Source organism: Natator depressus, chromosome 2, assembly GCF_965152275.1.
Source record: "Natator depressus isolate rNatDep1 chromosome 2, rNatDep2.hap1, whole genome shotgun sequence".
Taxonomy (NCBI): domain Eukaryota; kingdom Metazoa; phylum Chordata; order Testudines; family Cheloniidae; genus Natator; species Natator depressus.
In genome coordinates, this window is record NC_134235.1 from 208847819 (window position 1) to 208868544 (window position 20726).

The 20726-nt window shown below is 40.5% G+C and overlaps 1 protein-coding gene across 1 annotated transcript in view; it reads right to left on the reverse strand.

Moving 5' to 3' along the window:
* The window catches only part of LRRC72 (leucine rich repeat containing 72), a 47532-nt gene that overhangs the window by 8192 nt on the left and 18614 nt on the right, over positions 1 to 20726 (reverse strand). Inside the window, exons 3-7 of the mRNA XM_074943540.1 lie at positions 20065 to 20134; positions 17451 to 17532; positions 14458 to 14571; positions 3868 to 3957; positions 419 to 583 (exon numbers count right to left, since the gene is read on the reverse strand). Of these exons, the coding sequence (XP_074799641.1) occupies positions 419 to 583; positions 3868 to 3957; positions 14458 to 14571; positions 17451 to 17532; positions 20065 to 20134 (521 nt within the window). The remainder of the gene's footprint in view (positions 1 to 418; positions 584 to 3867; positions 3958 to 14457; positions 14572 to 17450; positions 17533 to 20064; positions 20135 to 20726) is intronic.

A 20726-nucleotide genomic window follows, 5' to 3' on the forward strand; every position in this document is an offset into this window, starting at 1 on the left:
GTCTCGCTAATATCTTGTGACTGACATGACTAAACCAACACTGCATACAGACATTCATGGTCAGTACACAGGTACAGTACCCTGGAAAAATTCATTTCCCTGTTAAATCTGTTCAGAACATGTGAGTAAAACCTTCAACACGAATGAGAATACATTTTGAAAAGATAATGAAATTCTATTTTGAGTAGCTGCCTTAAAGGCAATTCTGTTATTCCAGAGTTTGATTAAAACACATAGTGTAATATAAAAATTAGTAGAAAAGACACATTCACTGCATGTTGCTACAGTTTGTTAATTAAATAAAGAAGCAATCTGAGTTCATAAAGCATATCTATTTCATTATTAAGTTGGTGAAAATTATTATTTCTAATTCAAATTACCTGGAAATATATGTTTTTCCCTAAATCATTATAAATACCTGGAGACAGCAGCAAACTTTTGGCGCATGGAATGCTTCTGGTAGATACTGTCTTAGCCACCAATGGCATATCTATTCTCTTTCCAAAACCTATAGATTGGAGAACACGGGACCTTTCATGGTTGTAAATATGTAAAGCTGATTCCCTTTCTTTTTGAGTAACTTCTGTTAAAAGAGAAATAAAAACTGTTACCCATTCTATACCAATGAATAATATCTAAGCTTAGCTGCTTGTTAGTATTCAGACAAAAACTATTTTCTCTACAGAATTATGACCAGATCCTCTGCTGGTGTAAATTTGTATAGCTCCACTTACTTCAATAAAGAGAGATACTGATTTATACTGCCTGAAGATTTTGGGTGAAATCCTGACCCACTGAAGTCAATACCAAACTCCCATTAATTTCACTGGGTCCAGGATTTCACCCCTAGACTCTGTTTACATGGTGTTTAAATGCATTATACTAGAGAAGTAAATGAAGTCTTAAATTGTAAGATTCATATCCATAATAAAACAGAATTCCAGTTCAAAGTCAATAATAATTCCCACCACTCAATTACAGAAAGTTGTAGGAGTACAATAAAAAAAAAGTTTTGCAGCTTCATTTGTCCTTTTGTTTGAAGATCACTTGTAAATTTTAAACAAAGAGGTTAAGATTGTAAATCAAAAGGAGAATTTTGACATTAAGAATATGCACCACCTGCTAATCTCAGCACTTTCAAACTGGAATAAATGGGAACTAAAGACTCAAAACAAGAAACTCTAGCAGAAGCATTTTGAATTCAGTAAAGTGTTTTAATATTGATGTCTAGGGGACCAATTAGAAAAGAACTGCAGTAGTTACGCCTGGGGGTAACAAAAGTGTGACCAAGTGTCTTGTGTAAATGAGGAATACAAGAGTATATTTTAGTAATGTTTCATAGTAATGACAGGAGTTCGTAATGTTAAAGAAATAGTTCTCAAATTGACAGTCAAGGGTAAAGTCTGGTAAAAAATACTAACTTCTTAATTCAGGAATGATCATTGTACTGTGGTTGTACTTAAAGGAAGATTAAGTCCATGAATTTAACAAGATTATCTCTGGACTTTGTAAATATCAATATAGTTTCCCTAGATTAAATTATAGCCAGTTCTCTTCTTTCCAGCAATGGTCCTCATTGCAACAGTAAGAGAAGTACTATCCTGAATACTGAAAAAGTTATTCTGAACAATGCCAAATGTACACTGATAAGGCCTTAACTGGAGTACTGTGTCCAGTTCTGGGCACCACACTTCAGGAAAGATGTAGACAAACTGGAGAAAGTCCAGAGGAGAGCAACAAAAATGATTAAAGGTCTAGAAAACATGACTTATAAGATTGAAAAAAATGCTTTTTTTAGTCTGGAGAAGAGACGATTGAGGGGGACATGATAATAGTCTTCAAGTACATAAAAGGTTGTTATACCGAGAGGGTGATAAATTGTTTTCCTTAGCCACTGAGGAAAGGACAAGAACCAATGGTCTCAAATTGCAGCAAGGGAGATTTAGGTTAGACACCAGGAAAAACTTCCTAACTGTCAGGGTAGTTAAGCACTGGAACAAATTACCTGGGGAGGCTGTGGAATCTCCCTTATTGGAAGTTTTTAAGAACAGGTTAGATAAACACTTGTCAGGGATGGTCTAGATAATAATTAGTCCTGCCTCAGTGCAGGGGACTGGACTAGAAGATCTATTGAGATTCCTTCCAGTACTACATTTCTATGATTTCTACATTCAGAAATAGGCTTGAGGTCCACCAGCAAACCTGTATCTGTGTAACAGGGAAGTGCACATGCAAATTGTAATGTGGGCCTAATCTTGCAAACCATTATTTGTGAGGACAATCCTTTCTCAAGTAGAACCAGCAAAGTCAAAAGAACTGTTTTATTTTTAATATTTAGATTGTGGTGCAGCCAAAACTCTGTGCTCTGCTTCTCAAACACTGAGGAAGAGTCCGTTTCTGTCTGGAAGAAAGTACACTGACAATGCAAAGGGGGAAAGTGATGTATCGTACAGACAAAATGATTATAGTGATGATAGATGAGTCTTATTAGTTACACAGTTATAATGTAGATTTTTAAAGTTAAACAAACTAAATTCCTCTCATCCCACCGGAATTAAACTCACTCATTCTCCCTTTCAGTAATTCCTAGCTTCAATCCTATGGGTGAAATTTTGTGTTGTAGAAGAGGCACAGTAAAGAACTGATAGCTGAGGAGGACGAGGGGGGAGGTCAAAGATGGCTTTAAGTCACTTTACATCCTCCTGATTCTGAGCTACTCCAGGTCTGTAGTGGCCCCCAGCATAATTTAGACAACTCCTGGGGTGTTGTCCAAATTATGTCAGCCTCCCCGAACGGGCTTTGGGTAGCAGCACTGCCCAGAATCTCCACAACACTGTGTGCTATGGCCCTTCCCACCACTCGACCCCTCCCATCTCAGTCACACCCCATCACTAGGACTGGTGAGAGGGTACTGAGCCTCAGGTCTTGGACCAGAAGAATTCTCCCCTGTCCAGATCTGGGGCTTCAAGAGCCCCTTTATACCACTCCAGCCCTATCACCCAGCATAAAGCAGGGGTGAGAATCTTACCCATTGTCTCCAACATTCCTCCTCCTAATGTTCAACCCCCTTCCTCCACATCATTGAACAGTTCACTCAGATGACAAAAAAGTCATGTAGGTAAATACACAACTTAGGCATTTATTGAAGAAGTTGATCTTTAGGATCTATTTCTTCTGTGGCATCTACAAGGAACGAGCTGATCGAGTCATTAACTTATGTATTTGATTTACTTCTTCTGTTTATTCTCAAGAGTAATGGTGGCAAGATAGAGCCATACTTGCCCAGGTTTTACCTTGAGGGGTTGCTGGGAGAGATGTATGGATAATAGTTTTGTTTGTAGTGGGCTTAGCCAGTTTTATGTGGATAAGATCAATTAAGAAATGTGCATGCATTTATTTAAAATCTACAAAGGTGTGCAGACCTCTGGGTGAGCACAAACTGAAATAAACTGGCCATTGTACATGCACTTACCCAATTTGCACACATGAAGATAGGTGCATATTTCTGAATACTGACATTAACTTCTCTTAAATTTGGTCCACAGAATTTTATGTAAGACAAATGAGATCTCAGAGTGGAGACATACACATTTTAAATAGCAAAGAAGCCAAATCTTTTAGTCAGTTTCAACATGAAAGGTCTGATATCAAGCAGAGAATTGTTTAGTTCACAAACTCTACCTCCGTGCAAAATCTCACAATTAATTGGATTAAATTCACTATACATTTTAGTATATAAGCAAGAAGGAGAAGGAGGAGAGAAGGAAGAAGGAGAACAGCCACAGGAAGAATTCACCTACTTTTCTAAATGGGCTAGAGTCATAAGTGACTGTCAATGCACTGTGAAAAGAGGAAAGCAGTCCTTACTCTTCCTGTCGAGGAGTTGTACTGAGGGAAGGAAGTATGTCACATAAAGACGGTACCCTGGATCTTGTGACAGAGGGTTGTGAAATAGATCTGCAAATGTTTCAGGGAGGAAGAAAAAATATAAAAATTAACAAGCCTGGGAAAATAATCACCATTTGGCAAAGATATTGCAGAAAATACAATTAAATACACCCAAATTGTTTTTATACTATGAGCCAAGCCCTGCAGTCTTTAGTCAAACCAATTCCCTTGCCTTAATAAGGACTGCAAGATTTGACCCATTATGAAATGTTTAATGAAAATAAATGAATTAATGTGCTGATCCTTTGAAGTTCCTGCTTGATCTTTTATGATTAACTAAGAGATTTTTGATACACTGACAAACCCATAAAGTTTTTGCCTTTGATTTTCTTATGTACTATAAGATAAGTATATACTTAAGTACATAGCAGTTTTACCATATACTTGGAATATAAAATGTGAATGACAGTTTTCTGACTTGTGAATATATCTAGTTGGAAATGCCTTAGACAACTACAAATACATATCAAACAATGGGTGAAGCATACAAATTTCAAAAGTGCTTAAGTCATGTAGGACCCTAGGTCTTGTGCTCCTAAATCATTTATGTCCTTTTCAAAATTTGGCTCAATCACTCAATCAGAGTTCATAATATTTATTATGTGAACAAACAAGCCCTTTTAATGGAGGTATTTATTTTTCTTTGAGAGACATATATATCAACCCAATGTTGCCATTTTGCCAGGAGTGGACACACAAAGTCTTCCTAGATCAAATGCAAAATCATTTGGGTTCATGGGAATGATGTCACAGGACACAGTAAAATTCAGTGGGTACAAAATGGAGACCAGCTCATTCCCTGGTTGACTGGCAGGCAGGAAGACATGGTTTATAAAATGGGTTGTGCAGCAAACCTACTTCTTTTCTTTACATGACAGCTGTGTCTGGCAGCCATGTAGAAGAGAAGGTGCTATCTGGCCAGAGATAACTACTGTGATGTACAATATTTCAAAAGGAAAGGATAGGAGTTAAATAGTGGAGCAGGACCCACCCTGCATGGTGATTAGAGGTGAAAGAGAAATCCTCCAAACCCGTTAGTTTCACCACCATCAGAGGGCCTAAAAGCCACCTTGGAATTCTCCTCCCCCTCTTAGGACCTGTGTGGCAGATACTCAGCTATTCTTGGGGTATCTACACTGCTGACTCTATACATGGCCAGGCACGCAGTTGTATCCAAACTACCCTATTGTTCATCCAGAAACCCCTGAAGTGCATGTCTCAGGGCAAGTAGATGCCAAGCTAGCTAGCTCACCTGAGGAGGTGTGGATAGGTGCTCGGGTGAGCGGATACATGCCCGGATGAGCAGTGGCCCAGCCCCATACCAGCTCACTTAGCACTGTGGATGTGGTGAAGAAGTGGGTACGAGATCTCAAGTTTCAAGAGCCCTCCACTCCAACAATTCACAGTACACATATCTTCCTGCTCCTCAGTCTATAAAGTTCTCACTCCCCCTGCATACAACAGAAGTAGCATGCTGCAGTGTCCAAAGCTTACTAGCATTCTATTTCAGTGTCCACAGTTCAGTATCACAGCTGAAAATGGCAATAGCTCAGTGATTGCCTGTAAGAAAGGAACACTCTCCTGACCCTTCTGCCTATGCTCAGTATGGCGTTTGTAAACCCCATTACACCCTGTCCCTTTTTTTTACTTTTCTTTTTTTCATACACAACAATGTAGGAAAACTGTCAGTACAGTAAGTTCACGAAGGCATTCAGTATTGTATTCACTCACCTTACTGTACTGCATTGTGATGCACGATAAATAGGTACATTGTAAGGTAATCACATATGCATTTACTTTTCACCGCAAGGTTGCGTACAGAAATGAACAAGCAATTGAGTACACTACAGAATCCCATCATTTCCCTGATGCACATCATAAAATAACATCAAGGACAGAATGGCAAGTTCTGCTACGATTTCTCAATTGATTCCCCATTCTGTCATTGATCTTACTGCATTTGTGATTTCTGGAAAAATGCAATATTTAATTTACATATGTACCTTTCAGAATTAAGGTCATTTAACTGCCTGTTGTGTAGGGAAAATTCAATCCATAATTTATGGAAGATGAATGTATTAAAAAAGCTGAGACAAGGTGGGTGAGATAATATCCTTCATTGGACCAACTTCTGTTGGTGAGAGAGAGACAAGCTTTTGAGCTTACACAGCTCTTCAGGTTTGGGAAACTTACTCAGGACAGGTCTGCACTTAAAACAGTACCGCTTTACCAGCGGTTCAGTGAAGACACTACTATGCCAATGGAAGAGCTTCTCCCATTGGAGGAGTTAATCCACGTCCAGAACAGACAGTAGCTATCTCAGCAGGAGAAGTCCTCCCATCGACAGAGCACTGTCTACACCAGGAACTAGGTCCGTATAACTGCATTGCTTAGGGGTGTGGATTTTTCACACCCCTGAGTGACGTAGTTATACTGATATAAGTTTATAGTGTAGACCTGGCCTCAGAGTATCACAACAAGATGGAACAGATTGTTTAGCATAAGTAGTTAACACATATTTCAAGGGACTATTCAAGGTGAAATGACCCATTAACACCTCACCATTCTTAGGGAGGAAAGGGGGGAAAGCCAAGACAAACAAGTTCAAGTTTGTTTACATTTACAGGAGATAATGATGCCCGCTTCTTATTTACAATGTCACCTGAAAGTGAGAACAGGTGTAACCCATGGCACTTTTGTAGCCGGCATTGCAAGGTATTTACATGCCAGATATGCTAAACATTCATATGCCCTTTCATGCTTTGACCACCATACCGGAGGACATGATTCCATGCTGAGGACGCTCGTTAAAAAAAATGTGTTAATTAAATTTGCGACTGAACTTCTTGGGGGAGAATTGTAAATCCCCTGTTCTATTTTACCTGCATTCTACCATATATTTCATGTTATAGCAGTCTCGAATGATGACCCAGCACATGTCGTTGATTTTAAGAACACTTTCACTGGAGATCTGACAAAATGCAAAGAAGATACCAATGTGAGATTTCTAAAGATAGCTACAGCTCTTGACTCAAGGTTTAAGAATCTGAAGTGCCTTCCAAAATTTGAGAGGGACAAGGTGTGGAGCATGCTTTCAGAAGTCTTAAAAGAGCAACACTCCGATGCAGAAACTACAGAACCTGAACCACCAAAAAGGAAAATCAACCTTCTGCTGGTGGCATCTGCCTAAGATAATGAAAATGAACATGCATCAGTCCACACTCCTTTGGATTGTTATCGAGCAGAACCCATCATCAGCATGGACGCATGTCCCCTGGAATGGTGGTTGAAGCATGAAGGGACATATGAATCTTTAGTGCATCTGGCCTGTAAATATTTTGCAACGCCGGCTACAACAGTGCCATGCGAATGCCTGTTCTCACTTTCAGGTGACATTGTTAACAAGAAGCGGGCACTATTATCTTCTGGAAATGTAAACAAGCTTGTTTGTCTGAGCGATTGGCTGAACAAGAAGTAGGACTGAGTGGACTTGCAGGCTCTAAAATTTTACATTGTTTATTTTTGAATGCAGGTTTTTTGATATAATTCTACATTTGTAAGTTCAACTTTCATGATAAAGAGACTGCACTACAGTACTTGTACTAGGTGAATTGAAAAATACTATTTCTTTTGTTTTATACAGTTCAAATTACTTGTAATCAAAAATAAATATAAAGTGAGTACTGTACACTTTGTATTCTGTGTTGTAATTGAAATCAATATATTTGAAAATGTAGAAAACACCCAAAAATATTTAAATAAATGATATTATGTTGTTGTTTAACAATGCAATTAATCGCGATTAATTTTTTTAATCGCTTGACAGCCCTAGTGGAAACCCAATCAATCACAGTCCCCTCCAGCCTCAACCATAATAAAACCTGTAACAATGGGTTTCATACAGATGTGCAATGTCATAAGCACAAACACAGCAAAACCCCCAGCCAGATAAAATCAAAACACGTAAAAAGCACTTGTGGTCTGTACCTAGTGTGACAGGCTCAGGCCAGATGGCTACAGTAGAGTGATAGAAAGCAGATATATTAGCCCCAGGTTAAGTAGGTCCCTTTCCCCTGGGTAAGGTAACAGGGAAGGTTCCAGAACAATTTTCTGGAAACAATTAAGGCAGATAGGCTGATAAGAACACCTGCAGCCAGTTAAGAAGCTGCTAGAATCAATCAAGGCAGGCTACTCCGGGCACCTGGGTTTAAAAAGGAGCTCACTTCAGTTTGTGGTGTGCCTGCGAGGATCTGGGAGCAAGAGGCGCAAGAAGCTGAGAATGAGAAGGTGTACTACTGGAAGACTGAGAAGTACAAGCATTATCAGACATCAGGAGGGAGGTCCTGTGGTGAGAATAAAGAAGGTGTTGGGAGGAGGCCATGGGGAAGTAGCCCAGGGAATTGTAGCTGTCACGCACCTGTTACAGGAGCCACTGTAGACAGCTGCAATCCACAGGGCCCTGGGCTGGAATCCCTCCATCCCCCCAACTCCCTACTTGATACTGGAGGAGTTGAACTGGACTGTGGGTTCCACCAGAGGAGAAGGTCTTTGGCCTGTTCCCCGATCCACTGGGTGGATCAGCAGAGACTGCGGGGATTGTTCTTCTTCCTTTCCCTATGCTGGCCAGTGATGAGGCTAACTGAGTGAACGGCAGATCTGAGCCACGAAAGTGGCCAAACTGAGGGCTGCCGTGAACCTCTGAGGCGAGAAAATCCACCAATAAGTGCAGGACCCACCAAGACAGAGGAGGAACTTTGTCACACTAGGTTGGCATGTAACATCATGCAAAGTTAAATTAGTTTTACATAAAGGTGGCCCACAGCAGCAGCACAAGTGAGATGTCATCTTCTGTCTGGCATCCGGATTTGTAGGCAACTCCAACTAGCCTTGAGCCTACCAAACGCTGCAGCTGCTGAACTTGAACTTGAATTCCTTTTTTTCAGGGCCATTGACATCAGGGTATGGTTTCATCAGCCATAGCAGGAGTGGATATGCAAAATAATAGTTGGCACAGATACCCCGTTCATAACATTTCCGGGTCCCTGCTTTCCCCTTCAGGTACAAGCCAGATCTCCACAGCCTAATGTCATTAATATTTCCTGAACTTCCCATGTTTGTGTTGAAGAACTTGCCTCTTGTGGTCCACCAAGCCTTGCATAAGAGTGGAATATTATCCTCTGCAATTCCCATACTCATTTGCCCCTTCTGGTGGGTGAACTATGAGCACGAGTGCCATTGATGGCCCCAGCACAGAATGGGAACTCCATCCTCTGAAAACTAGCTATTATTTCAGGCATGTTTCTTATGCCAACCACCAGAGCTAAAAGACAGTGTTAATGGCCTCACAAACCTCAACTACCATGAACCCAACAGTTAAGTTTCCAACTCCAAAGTGATTTGCTAGAGACCTGTAGCTGCCCGGACAATCGTGACACACTTTTGTATCACTATGGCTCCCTCAATTGAGTGTTCTGGTGCTGGAGGGTTGGTGCAAGTGCCTCACATAGCTCTATGAAGGTCTGTTTCCTCATGCAGAAGACCTGGAGCCACTGCTGATTGTCCCAAGTCTGCAAAACGATGTGATCCAATCACACCATGTGAGTTCTCCTATACCAGAAGAGACAATAAACCAAAGGATATTCCATGGCACTAGCAGCCTTCATCATATCTGTCCAGCCTGTCACAAATGAACTGCCCTCATTCCTCATGGCCTGCTGTTTTCAGTGACTCAGAAAATGCTGTCAAAAGGCTATTCAGTGTCTTGGTGAGTGCCTATCTCACTGCATAAACATTTTTCTTGCAATAAGGAGCAAGAGTAGGATGAGCTCATCCAATGGATCCATGACTTCCATCCAGTTCTTCAAGGATAAAAGTGAAGGGCCACATAATCTGGAAGTGCCATCGGCACATATGTGAAGTCGGGGAAAATTGTTTTCTGTGAAGGGGTCCAGGAAAATACTATATTCCAGTCCAAAAACACACCACAAATCAGTTCTTAGAGTGCCTCTGTTTGTCACAAAGAACCCTGGGATATGAACCCTGAAATGATAGTGCTAAACTCCTGTACCTAAAGCAGCAGTATGAATGCAGGTACATACTGTTGTACAACGTCCAGCACAGCAAATGTGGACTCTCGGAGCAGAGTTGCCTGGCTCACGCCTGCATGAATAAAATCCAGCACTGAGGTATGCACATCCTGTAGACCAGGGGTCAGCAACCTTTCAGAAGTGGTGTGCTGAGTCTTCATTTATTCACCCTAATTTAAGGTTTCACGTGCCAGTAATACATTTTAACGATTTTAGAAGGTATCTTTCTATAAGTCTAGAATATATAACTAAACTATTGTTGTACGTAAAGTAAATAAGGTTTTCAAAATGTTTAAGAAGCTTCGTTTAAAATTAAATTAAAATGCAGATCTTATCAGTTTAGTGTGATCCTTGCCCTTGCTTTTCCTTGCTGAGTTTTCCAATGTCTGGCTTGTATTTGAATACTTTAAACTGCACACAGTCTTCTGAGTGGTCAGTTGTTAACCGGCTCCGAGAGGGACAGAGGACAGATTTCATGTCTGAAAATACCTGTTCACACAGGTATGTGGATCCAAACGCAATTTTCTTCAAACAGTTAAATTTCACTGGCATGGAAATCCAGCAGGTCAGAATAGAGGCCCCATGATCTCTCTCGGTAGCTTCAAGTGCACTCCGCAGATCTCCAAATTTTGATGCCCACAATTCTGAGCTTTTTAACTGAATGAGCTGCATTTCGAAATCTTCAACACCCATCCACTGAAATACAGACAAATCCAAGTCGCTTTTGTTGAACTTTTCAGGTTTAGTTAGAAAAGAAAGCATTGGGCCAAATCGCTGGAAATCTTGAAATCTGTCGCAAATTGTGATTCCAGTTCTTGTATGTACATTCTAATCTCAATGTTAAATGCAGTGCGCTGTTCCACGTGGCGTGTTAGTGATGTAAGCAGCAAAGCAGGACTTAAAAATATCCCAGTACAGTGGAGCTGGAACAATTTTTAAGGTGGGGGTGCTGAGCTGTGCCCCCTCTTGCCCCTGTCTGCACCCCTCACAGCTGCAGAGCCCCGGGACGGCGGCCAGGACCCCAGGCTGGCAGCAGAGCCCCCCATACCGGTGGCCGGGACCTGGGGCTGGCAGCGGGCTGAGCGGAGTCGGCGGGCAGTACCCCAGGCTGGCAGCGGAGTCCCCGGGACCAGTGGCCGGGACCTGGGGCCAGCAGCGGGCTGAGCGGGGTCGGCGGACGGAACCCCAGCTGGCAGGGGTCCGGTGGCTGGTACCCCAGGCCAGCAGCGTAGCCCCTGGGACCGGTGGCCGGGACCCAGGCAGTATGAATGCCACTGAAAATCAGCTCGTGTGCCACCTTCGGCACGCGTGCCATAGATTGCCTACCTTGGTGTAGACATACCCTAAGGCTGAAACAACTACTGTGGATTATGCTAGTTCAGTGGTTATGGAGAGAAAAGCGGAAAGAGGGATAAGATATTGAGGCAAACAGTTTAGTGAGATTCATAAAGGATTATTCACTTAACTGAATAAAGAAAGAATCTGCAGATGTTCTACACAGGTTAGAAAGTTATAAGATGTCAATCCTTCTTCTTCAGGGCATAAAGCAATTGCCAGACAGGATTGGTGAGGAGACACTCTCTTATGTTATGGAAAGATGCTACTGGCCAGTTGTGTTTTGGGGGCCCATAGATATAGGCAGGATATGAGAATGGATATTTGGTCTTTTTCATGCTGGAAATGACTGTGTTTATAATATTTTGTGGTGGGGGGAGCGCTGTGAAATATCTGCATTCTTCTTATGCTCCTGGTAAGATGATTTTTTAGATCAGAATTATTATTTTTTAATCACTGCATTTAATTGTATTAGGAGAACCACAAGATGGCAGTAATAGAGTTCCATTCTTACTGCTGCAGAGTTCAGTCAGTACATTCTAAAACACTATATATAGCTCATAAACCTACACTAGTGAATAAAATGAATGCTATTGTTTGGGAGAGATAGCTCTTTAGGAAGGGAATCCCAGAAGCACCTAAGCCTTAGGAAAATTTGGTTTAGTTTTGGATTTGATGTAATATCATTTTGGAATGGAGTGGGGCTTCAGAAAGGGAGATTTTCAAAGGCACAAATGACAGCTAAGTACCTAATTCCCATTTACGAAAGACACTAAGGCACCTCCCTCACCACCCAGGCACCAATATGGTCCCTCTGGTTCCTGTAATCTTGTTTGAGAACAGCTGGACTATTTTGTTGCCAGTTCCAAAAATAAATCTTTCTAGGTGCTCTGTCCATCAGCATCGTATCATTGTATAAGAAATTTAGGTTCAGTTCCTTGGCTCCACCACACAGTTTCGGTGTGGCCATAGGCTTGTCTATCTTGTTCATTTAGAATTTAGCACAATGGGAAACTTATCCTGGCTGGAGCCTATAGGCACTATCATGATTCAAATATAGAAAAGAAGAACCACCTAGTTAGAAGTAGCAGCTGGGTACCGTTGAGGACTCATATTTATGGAACTTGTTGCCTCTTTCTGTTTGCAAGAACCTGAGTCTGGTGATCTTCTGGAAGAGTGAAAGGTGCATTTATTAAGTCAGTCTTTTTCACTGAGCCCAAGCCAGATTGTGGCTGGCCCTGGCACAGCAGAACACTGGAGGGAACACAAAGAGTTTGTATGCCAAAAAGATGGGGTGGGGATGAACTGAGGCCATGACCATGCCCTCCACTGCACATGCTGCTTCCCCTGAAAGGGTGCACTGGCAAGAAAGCCAGCCTCAGGAGGTACACTTTTTCCATGAACTGCTGCAGAAGTGCAGCTGCATACCATGTCCAATGTAGGGCCGTGTCTAAAAGGTAAAAACGAGCCCTAAAGGAGGGATGTAGGATACTTTGGCAACTGACGTAGCTATTGGATGAACAATAACGGTTTATTGGGCTGCTCAAATAATAATCCCCACATGGGTGCTTAATATTAAATTGATGTTATATGTCCAGATGTTACGTGAAGGGTGCTGAGTAAATTTTATTTTTAATTGGACTATCCAACAATAAAAGAGAACCATCTAGCAATAATAGGTATCTTCTCATTCCTAAAGTAATCTTTATTTCATAAGAAGAATATTTGATAAAGGATAGCCACAGAATCTGGCTAATTCACACTAAAGACTGGTAGGCTCAGTTCAAATTTCTGAACGCTGCAAATTAGCAAGTAAGCAAACCGATATTATTTATGAAGTAAGGATACTGCTTAAAAATGTATTCTTGTTCATTTATTTGACAGTCATTTGCTACTAATGTGATAATGAAGGGTAGTATACTGTATTTCATTAAAATAATAGTCTTCATAATGTGAGACCTCATTATCACCTTAATATAATATTCTTGACTTGTATGGGTTATAAAGTGCAGTGAGTATATACTGTATAGTGCAATAGTATTTTCCCCTATCAAATGGACTTTTTTCCTGTATCCATAAACAAGAATAAAATTTCGTATCAGAGGAAGTTGGAGTGTTCTAGCTTTTATTTTTATTTGCTAGTGGTTGAACCAATGGGAACTACATTATCATGTCATTATGACTGATGTAGGCATCATTTCAGCATTAGAACATTGCTTTGAATTCTTGCTATGACTGTTTGTTTCACAATACTGTGAAGCAAACTGTTTGTGCTTGTTGAAACTCCCTGTTAATTGCTTTCGCTGTAACACTAAATCCAACTGACAGCACCACTGAGAAATGGGATGTCTGTCCAACTTTTGTCCAATTGTTTCAAACAACTTCATTTTTAGAGGTCTATTTTTAGATTTTACACATAATAGAATAACTTACAATAATTTGACTGGTATGTTGTCTTTATAACACTTGACTTGTTTTTCAGTTCTTGGCTCAGTTTCAGGTTCAGGTTTAAAAATGTACTTTTCAAGCCACCTTTTTATTTCTTGCCATCAAACATCCAGCTTTTTGAATGCATAAGCTAGGGGTTGATGATATTATACACCTCCATTAATTATGTTACTAAGACATGAAATTAGTTTCCTGTTTCTTAAAGTTCTGAGAGCTTGGTATGATCTATGAGAACATTCCTTTAGGAAAGATGGAGAAAGACTGCTTATACTTTCATTTTCAATAGGTTAATAGCATATAATCCTACTTCCCTTGAGGCTACTTCACACAGTACAACTTAGTGGCGCCAGCACTGTCTTGTTCATGGTAATTTGAAATTTCAGAGACTACGGTTATTTCATTTACCACTTACTCCACACAGTATATCAAAATGCCTATACTAGTTAAAACAGATATTGGTATGCTTAATTTAAAAAATATTATTGTATGAGAGAATCCATTTACTCTGAAGAAAAGAGGAGGAAAATATCTTGGACATCTGAATGATTTAGTTCCATTCCTACTTATAAAAATGTCTGTTTTTTCCCTAATTTCCAATGTTACTGATTGCAGCTATGCATAATAGAAAGTAACACATTACTTAGGGTCTGCAGACTTATCATTCCCTTTAGTTCCTTCACTGTTGTGTCAAGGTTTTTCAGCTGGTTGTTGTGAAGCAACAAGATCTGCAATGCACGCAAATGTTTCAGAGCACCTGAAATAAAATGTATTATAATAAATGATTCTCACCATAGCTGACTACCTTGACTTGCTAATTTGTTCTGCTATGCTACACATTTAGTTTGACATCCTAATTATTCATCAACTACATACAACACTTTTCATACTCACTACACTCATCCTCTGTTTCAGCAACTCTACTCCTTGTTTTTCCTCCTTCTCTACCTCATCCCAGAAATTTTGCATCCCTTATTTCCTCTTTTCTATTCACAGAATTTGCATCTTCATCTCTTTCTTTCCGATCCCTGCTCACCTACTTCTCTCCCTCACCCTCACATTCAAAAATCTACATCCAACCTCTACTGCCTTCTTCTTCCCTTGATAGCCACATCTATCTTGGATCATCTATCATCCCCACCCTATCATACCAGTTTCACCCTTCCCCATTACCACCTCTGCCTCACAGGCTCCATATTAACCAATTTCAACTCAATTCCCTCTGAACATTAGCTCCACCTCAAATAATCTTACATTTTTAAAAAAAAAGTCACCACCAGTCCCCCACTTGCCTACTCAGACTATGTCACTCCCCTCACTAGGGTTGCCAGATGTCCAATTTTTTTATTGGAACACCCGTTCGAAAAGGGACCCTGATGGCTCTGGGCAGCACCGCTGACTGAGCCATTAAAAATGTGGTTGGCGCAGGGCTGGAAGGCTTCCTACTTGGCTCTGCACGGCTCCCAGAAGCGGCGACATGTCCCTTGGCTCCTAGGTGGAGGTGCAGCCAGGTGGCTCTGTGCACTGCCCCCTCCCTGAGCACCGGCTCCACAGCTCCCATTGACTGGGAACCGCAGCCAATGGGAGCTGCGGGGGCAGCGCCTGCGAGCGGAGGCAGAGCACAGAGCCACCTGGCCATGCCTCTGCCTAGGACAGGGGTAGGCAACCTATGGCACGCGTGCCAAAGGCGGCACTTGCACTGTCCGGGTTCTGGCCACTGGTCCGGGGAGCTCTGCATTTTAATTTAATTTTAAATGAAGCTTCTTAAACATTTTAAAAACCTTATTTACTTTACATACAACAATAGTTTAGTTATATATTATAGACTTATAGAAAGAGACCTTCAAAAAAAGTTAAATTAGAGTGAATAAATGAAGACTCGGCACACCACTTCTGAAGGTTGCCGACCCCTGGCCTAGGAGCTGGACTAGGGAGCTGCCCAGAGCCTGCACCCCCTCCCACACTCCAACCCCCTGCCCCAGTTCAGAACCCCCTCCCACACTCCAAACCCCCTGGTCCCAGCCCGGAGCCCCCTGCTGTACCCCAAACCTCTCATCCCCGGCCCCATTCCGTTAATTATGTTACTAAGACATGAAATTAGTTTCCATCCCAGAGCCCGAACCCCCAGCAACCTTACCCCTCACCCATTTTGTTTTGCCAGAGAAGCCAGACTTGCTGTTTCTTTCTCCCACATCTTGTTACCTTCTTCCATACTGCCCCCTATGCTTGGAACAACCTCCCATTCCCTTCTTAAAGATTCACATTTCCCATAAGTCGCACAAATACTAACCAATGTCATTTAACTTCCTTCTCTAATCTAACATTATATAAAGCGAGATATAAAATATTAACATATACAATTTTTTTAAATACTAAGGGACAGATTCTGTGACAAACTGAAATAAAAGTCCTTGGGAGATAAAGATGGAGCTTCACAAGAAGACAGTTTTCCAGAGTAACTTCACAGAGTACAATTGTACTTTAAATGTAAGTGACAATTATACTGGTAGGGAAATTGCAGAGCCTTTGCGGACATACTACATACGGGACAATGTTTTACTTTACTATCCTTTCGTTTCATGGTATGTCTGTCAGCCTTGTCAGTTTACTATCATATACATTTATATGGTTTCCAAAGGGTACTTTTAATTAATTATGAATTGTCTGACCAGCAAATCTTGCATATTCATTTGAATAAGAGAACTTGCCATACTAGATCAGAAATGTATTTCGATGGCATGTCTTTTTCCACCAAAATGGTGTACTATGCTTCCAGAATCAATATATTTTCAGTTCACTTTTAACAAAAAATATAAATGCAGTCTTACTAAATTAGTATTGTTTATTTCAACCTACTTGTCATCAAGTGGCCTCTTCCAAGCACCCCATGGCCTCAGAGCAGCCCTGCAAGCAGCCCCTCACCTCAGTTTCCAATCTTGGTTCCTCAAGTCTTTTACAAATCTAATAACAACAGCCCTCTTCAGGGTCTGGTTTAACTTAAAATTCAAAAAATAAACACAAAAGTCTTCCCTCCAGCCTTAAGCTGGGCACAGCCCGCAAACTCCCCTGGTGCCGTCCGTGTCTGGTCTTGCCTCGTCTCAGACCAGGCCACGTCTCAGACCAGTCCCTCTATCGCTCTGCTGCCCATTATAGGGGAATCAGCTCCTCCATATCCAGCTGGTTCTAATTAAATCCCATACATCATCCCAGGTCTGGCAGGGAGGACTAATTGTATGGCATTGGCCAGCTCCATGCCTCCGGCCCTTACAGGGCAAGACACCCCACTACACTACTATTTACATTTTAAAATAGCCAATTAATAACAAAAATAACAATTAATAACAGTAAGGGGCAAATTTATCCCTAACTGAAGTAGATACAATGAAGCTGTACCTACTTACATCATGGCTGAATCTGACCCTAAATATCACTGTATAACCACTCAAGTGTAATGTGATAAATCTTGTTCCTAAAACATCATTTTTGTGTATGCTGTTACAGACTGGGGGATGTTATTTTCAGCTACTATCAGTCAGTCACTGACTACAGACCACCTAAATCAAACTCACTTAGCTTGCTGATACATAGAAAAAAACTTCACATTTTTGCTCTAAAGTTTGAAATGTAAGACATTACCTGCTATATCTATGAGCTCATTATTGTTGAGGTAGAGTTCTGTCAAGCAATAATTATTGATCAAGAATGTTAGCTTCTGGATCTGAAATATGAGAATTACGGAAACAGGTACCTGTCAGTCTAATTTTAATTTTGGAGAACTATATATTAATAAATTGTGTATTTTTAAAGAAGTATTTTTTCCTGTTTCATTGAAAATGGTCCCTTGTTTTAGGACTTCTTTGAGAGCTGAAAACTTGTCAATAATATTCATTATGTGTGATAAATACATACAGAATAACCTTATAGAACATCCTTATAGAACGTTCAGACTCTGATTTAGTTTTTGTATTTTGGAACACATTTTCAGTGAAAAATACTGGTGCTCAATTAAACTTTCTTAGCTTTTGGGAAGTTTTGTTCAGCTGAAATACTCGTATTGTGAGAAGAATCTCCTCGCATAATACATAACATTTCTGTGTTGATTTAAGAATATTCTCAAAGGTAATATCCTTAAAATAAACTCAACATCCAAATTAAAAATTACACCAGCACCAACTGATCTGAGGGAGCATGTATTTGTTCTAGGTTCCTGAAAACATTCAAAGTTTAGTTAGACTTCCAAACCCACACATATTATAATTATAGTGAAACCTGTATGTATAGCAACCTCGAGGGTCATCTATTTTATCCTCTGATGAAATCTCAGCCTATGAGAATTCTTATTTTTTCCATATAAGTAGAGGTCTACTTAAATCACACAGAAATCACACATTTTTTGCAGGTTGGTCACAGTATAAATAGCAAATTTGCTACTTATGCTGTAGCCAACTCATGAAAAATGTATGATTTCTCCACAGCATTTCTCAAACTGGGGGTCCTGACTCACAAGCCTATTGTAGGGGTGTCACGGTATTGCCACCCTTACTTCTGTACTACCTTAAGAGCTGGGTGGTCGGAGACTGGCGGCTGCTGGCCACCCAGCTCTGAATGCAGAGTGGAGAGTGTCAGCTGCTGGCTGGGCATTCAGCTCTGAAGGCAGAGTGGAGAGTGGTGGCTGCTGGCTGAGTGCCCAGCTCTGAAGGCAGCACCATCACCAGCAGCAGTGCAGAACTACAGGTAGCATGGTATGGTATTGCCACCCTTATTTCTCAGCTGCTGTTGGCAGTAGCACCCCTTCTTGTCAACTGTTGAGAATAGCCCACTTCCATCTTAATTGAATTGCCTCATTAACACTGACCCCCCACTTGGTAAGGCAACTCCCATCTTTTCATGTGTTGTGTATTTACACCTGCCTCTGTATTTTCCACTCCATGCATCTGATGAAGTGGGTTTTAGCCCACGAAAGCTTATACTCAAATAAATGTGTTAGTCTCTAATGGTGCCACAAGGACTCCTCATTGTTTTTAATTTAGTCTTTGTTACTGTTTAGGTTTGAAGATGGGGAATATGGACAAATGAGTCTGCTTTTTGTCTTCTTGATCAGCAGGTTCAATTTTGCTTGGTCATCAAGAAGCCCAATCTTCTCACACTTCATGTCCTCGTACAGTAATGCCATGAACTAGTTCAGCTCATTTATGTCTCCATAATTAAAAGAGTTTTTCAACATTTGAATAACTACAAGTCTTTCAACAGAGTTGACATGAGATGCTTTATCATTAATGTTGGCTTGAGGCAGCAGAAATCCATGCACTCCTAAGTTATGTGGAATGTATACTAATTTTTCTGTTCTTCACAAAACTGCATACTTATCTTAGCAAGTACTGCTGCACACAGAGTCCTCAGATACTGAGCACATTCAGAAATCATGTGAACTACAGAACAGTAACTTATAAAAAAGTTTTAAATGTTTTAAACTACTATGGGTTATCAATTTTTCAGTGCAAATTGATAGTTATTTTCATTTTTTTAAAGATCAGTGAATAAATGTGCAGATTTGCATTTGATAAGGGCAGGGAAGGGCATGACCTGGTTTTGTTGCCAATTAGCTGATTTTTGAAATATTTTGGTTTTGGGTGTTATACTTTGCATTTATATCAGACCTTCCATCTGAGGGTCCTGACTACTTTACAACATTGCCTCAAAGCCCATAGGGGATACACTAAGTAGTATAATCTTCATTATACCGCCCTAGGGCGCTGGGTGTAAGGCATATATCCACAAAAGTAGTTAAGCATTAACCTCAGACTTAGGTGCCTAAAGCTCAGGTTTACGTGACTAAAACCCAGTTTTGCCTCCACTTCAAGCCACAGAGCTCCCACTGTACACTGTAGGTGCCTAAACTCACCTAGCACCTACATTTTCAGGGTAAAAGTTCCCTAGGTGCAGAAATTTCTGCCTCTGGGCACACTCACCACTTCCTCCCTTTAGGCATCCAGATGCCTGTCTTCCATCTAAGCCCCAGAGTAATTCACGAACCAGGGAAATAAAGGCATTCAGGGAAAGACAGACTTAAGTCACATGCGGGTCATGATCTGGTAGATGGCCTCTGAGCACACCTACTGGAGCAGGTTTCATTCAAAATCCAGGAGGAGAACGTGGTGGTGGTAGTGTTTTATAATAGCAAAAGTATTAGGTAGTAATAAAAATTTATTTTAGATACCAGTATTCATATTTTAACAAAATGTCTTATTACCTTATTGTTGTTAAGCCACAAATACCTTAAGATCTGAAATCGTGACAGATTAGGGACTTCTTTTAGTCCACTGAGAAGAAAAAAAAGTTGTCCAACTTCAATATTTATTAATTACTCTGTAAATATAATTTAATCTTCAGTCAAATTATACTATACAAACATTATAAAGCAACAATTTTACAGAGCCTTTAACAGAAAAAGACATACAGAATAATATGACAGTGGTAGTGTAGTTATGATCAGTGCTTGGGAGTGCAATCAACCAAAGTAGTAAAAGTAGTAAAGAAAACTCATTTGTAAAGAAAATAAAATCTTAATTTTTTCTAAACTGAATTCAACTTCTCCAAAGAAAAAACTAATTAAAAAAAATTATTATTACAGCAGGAATCCCAGCTGCTTTGCTTTTCCCAGAAATACTGCTTATGACACATGAGGAGAATTCTGCAATTTGGGAGGACACCAAGCCAATGGGAAAATTGTTACTCAAGGTGTGGCCTGGAGCCACCAGACATGGCTCTAAAGAGGAAAAGATGGAAAACTGAAACCCAATAAATGGATGGACATATTTCTGAGCAGACCTGATATTTCTAGTGTTAAATATTGCTTCTCTAAACCAAATTCTCATTAAGAATTGATGTTGTACTCAATATAGGTCATGTAAT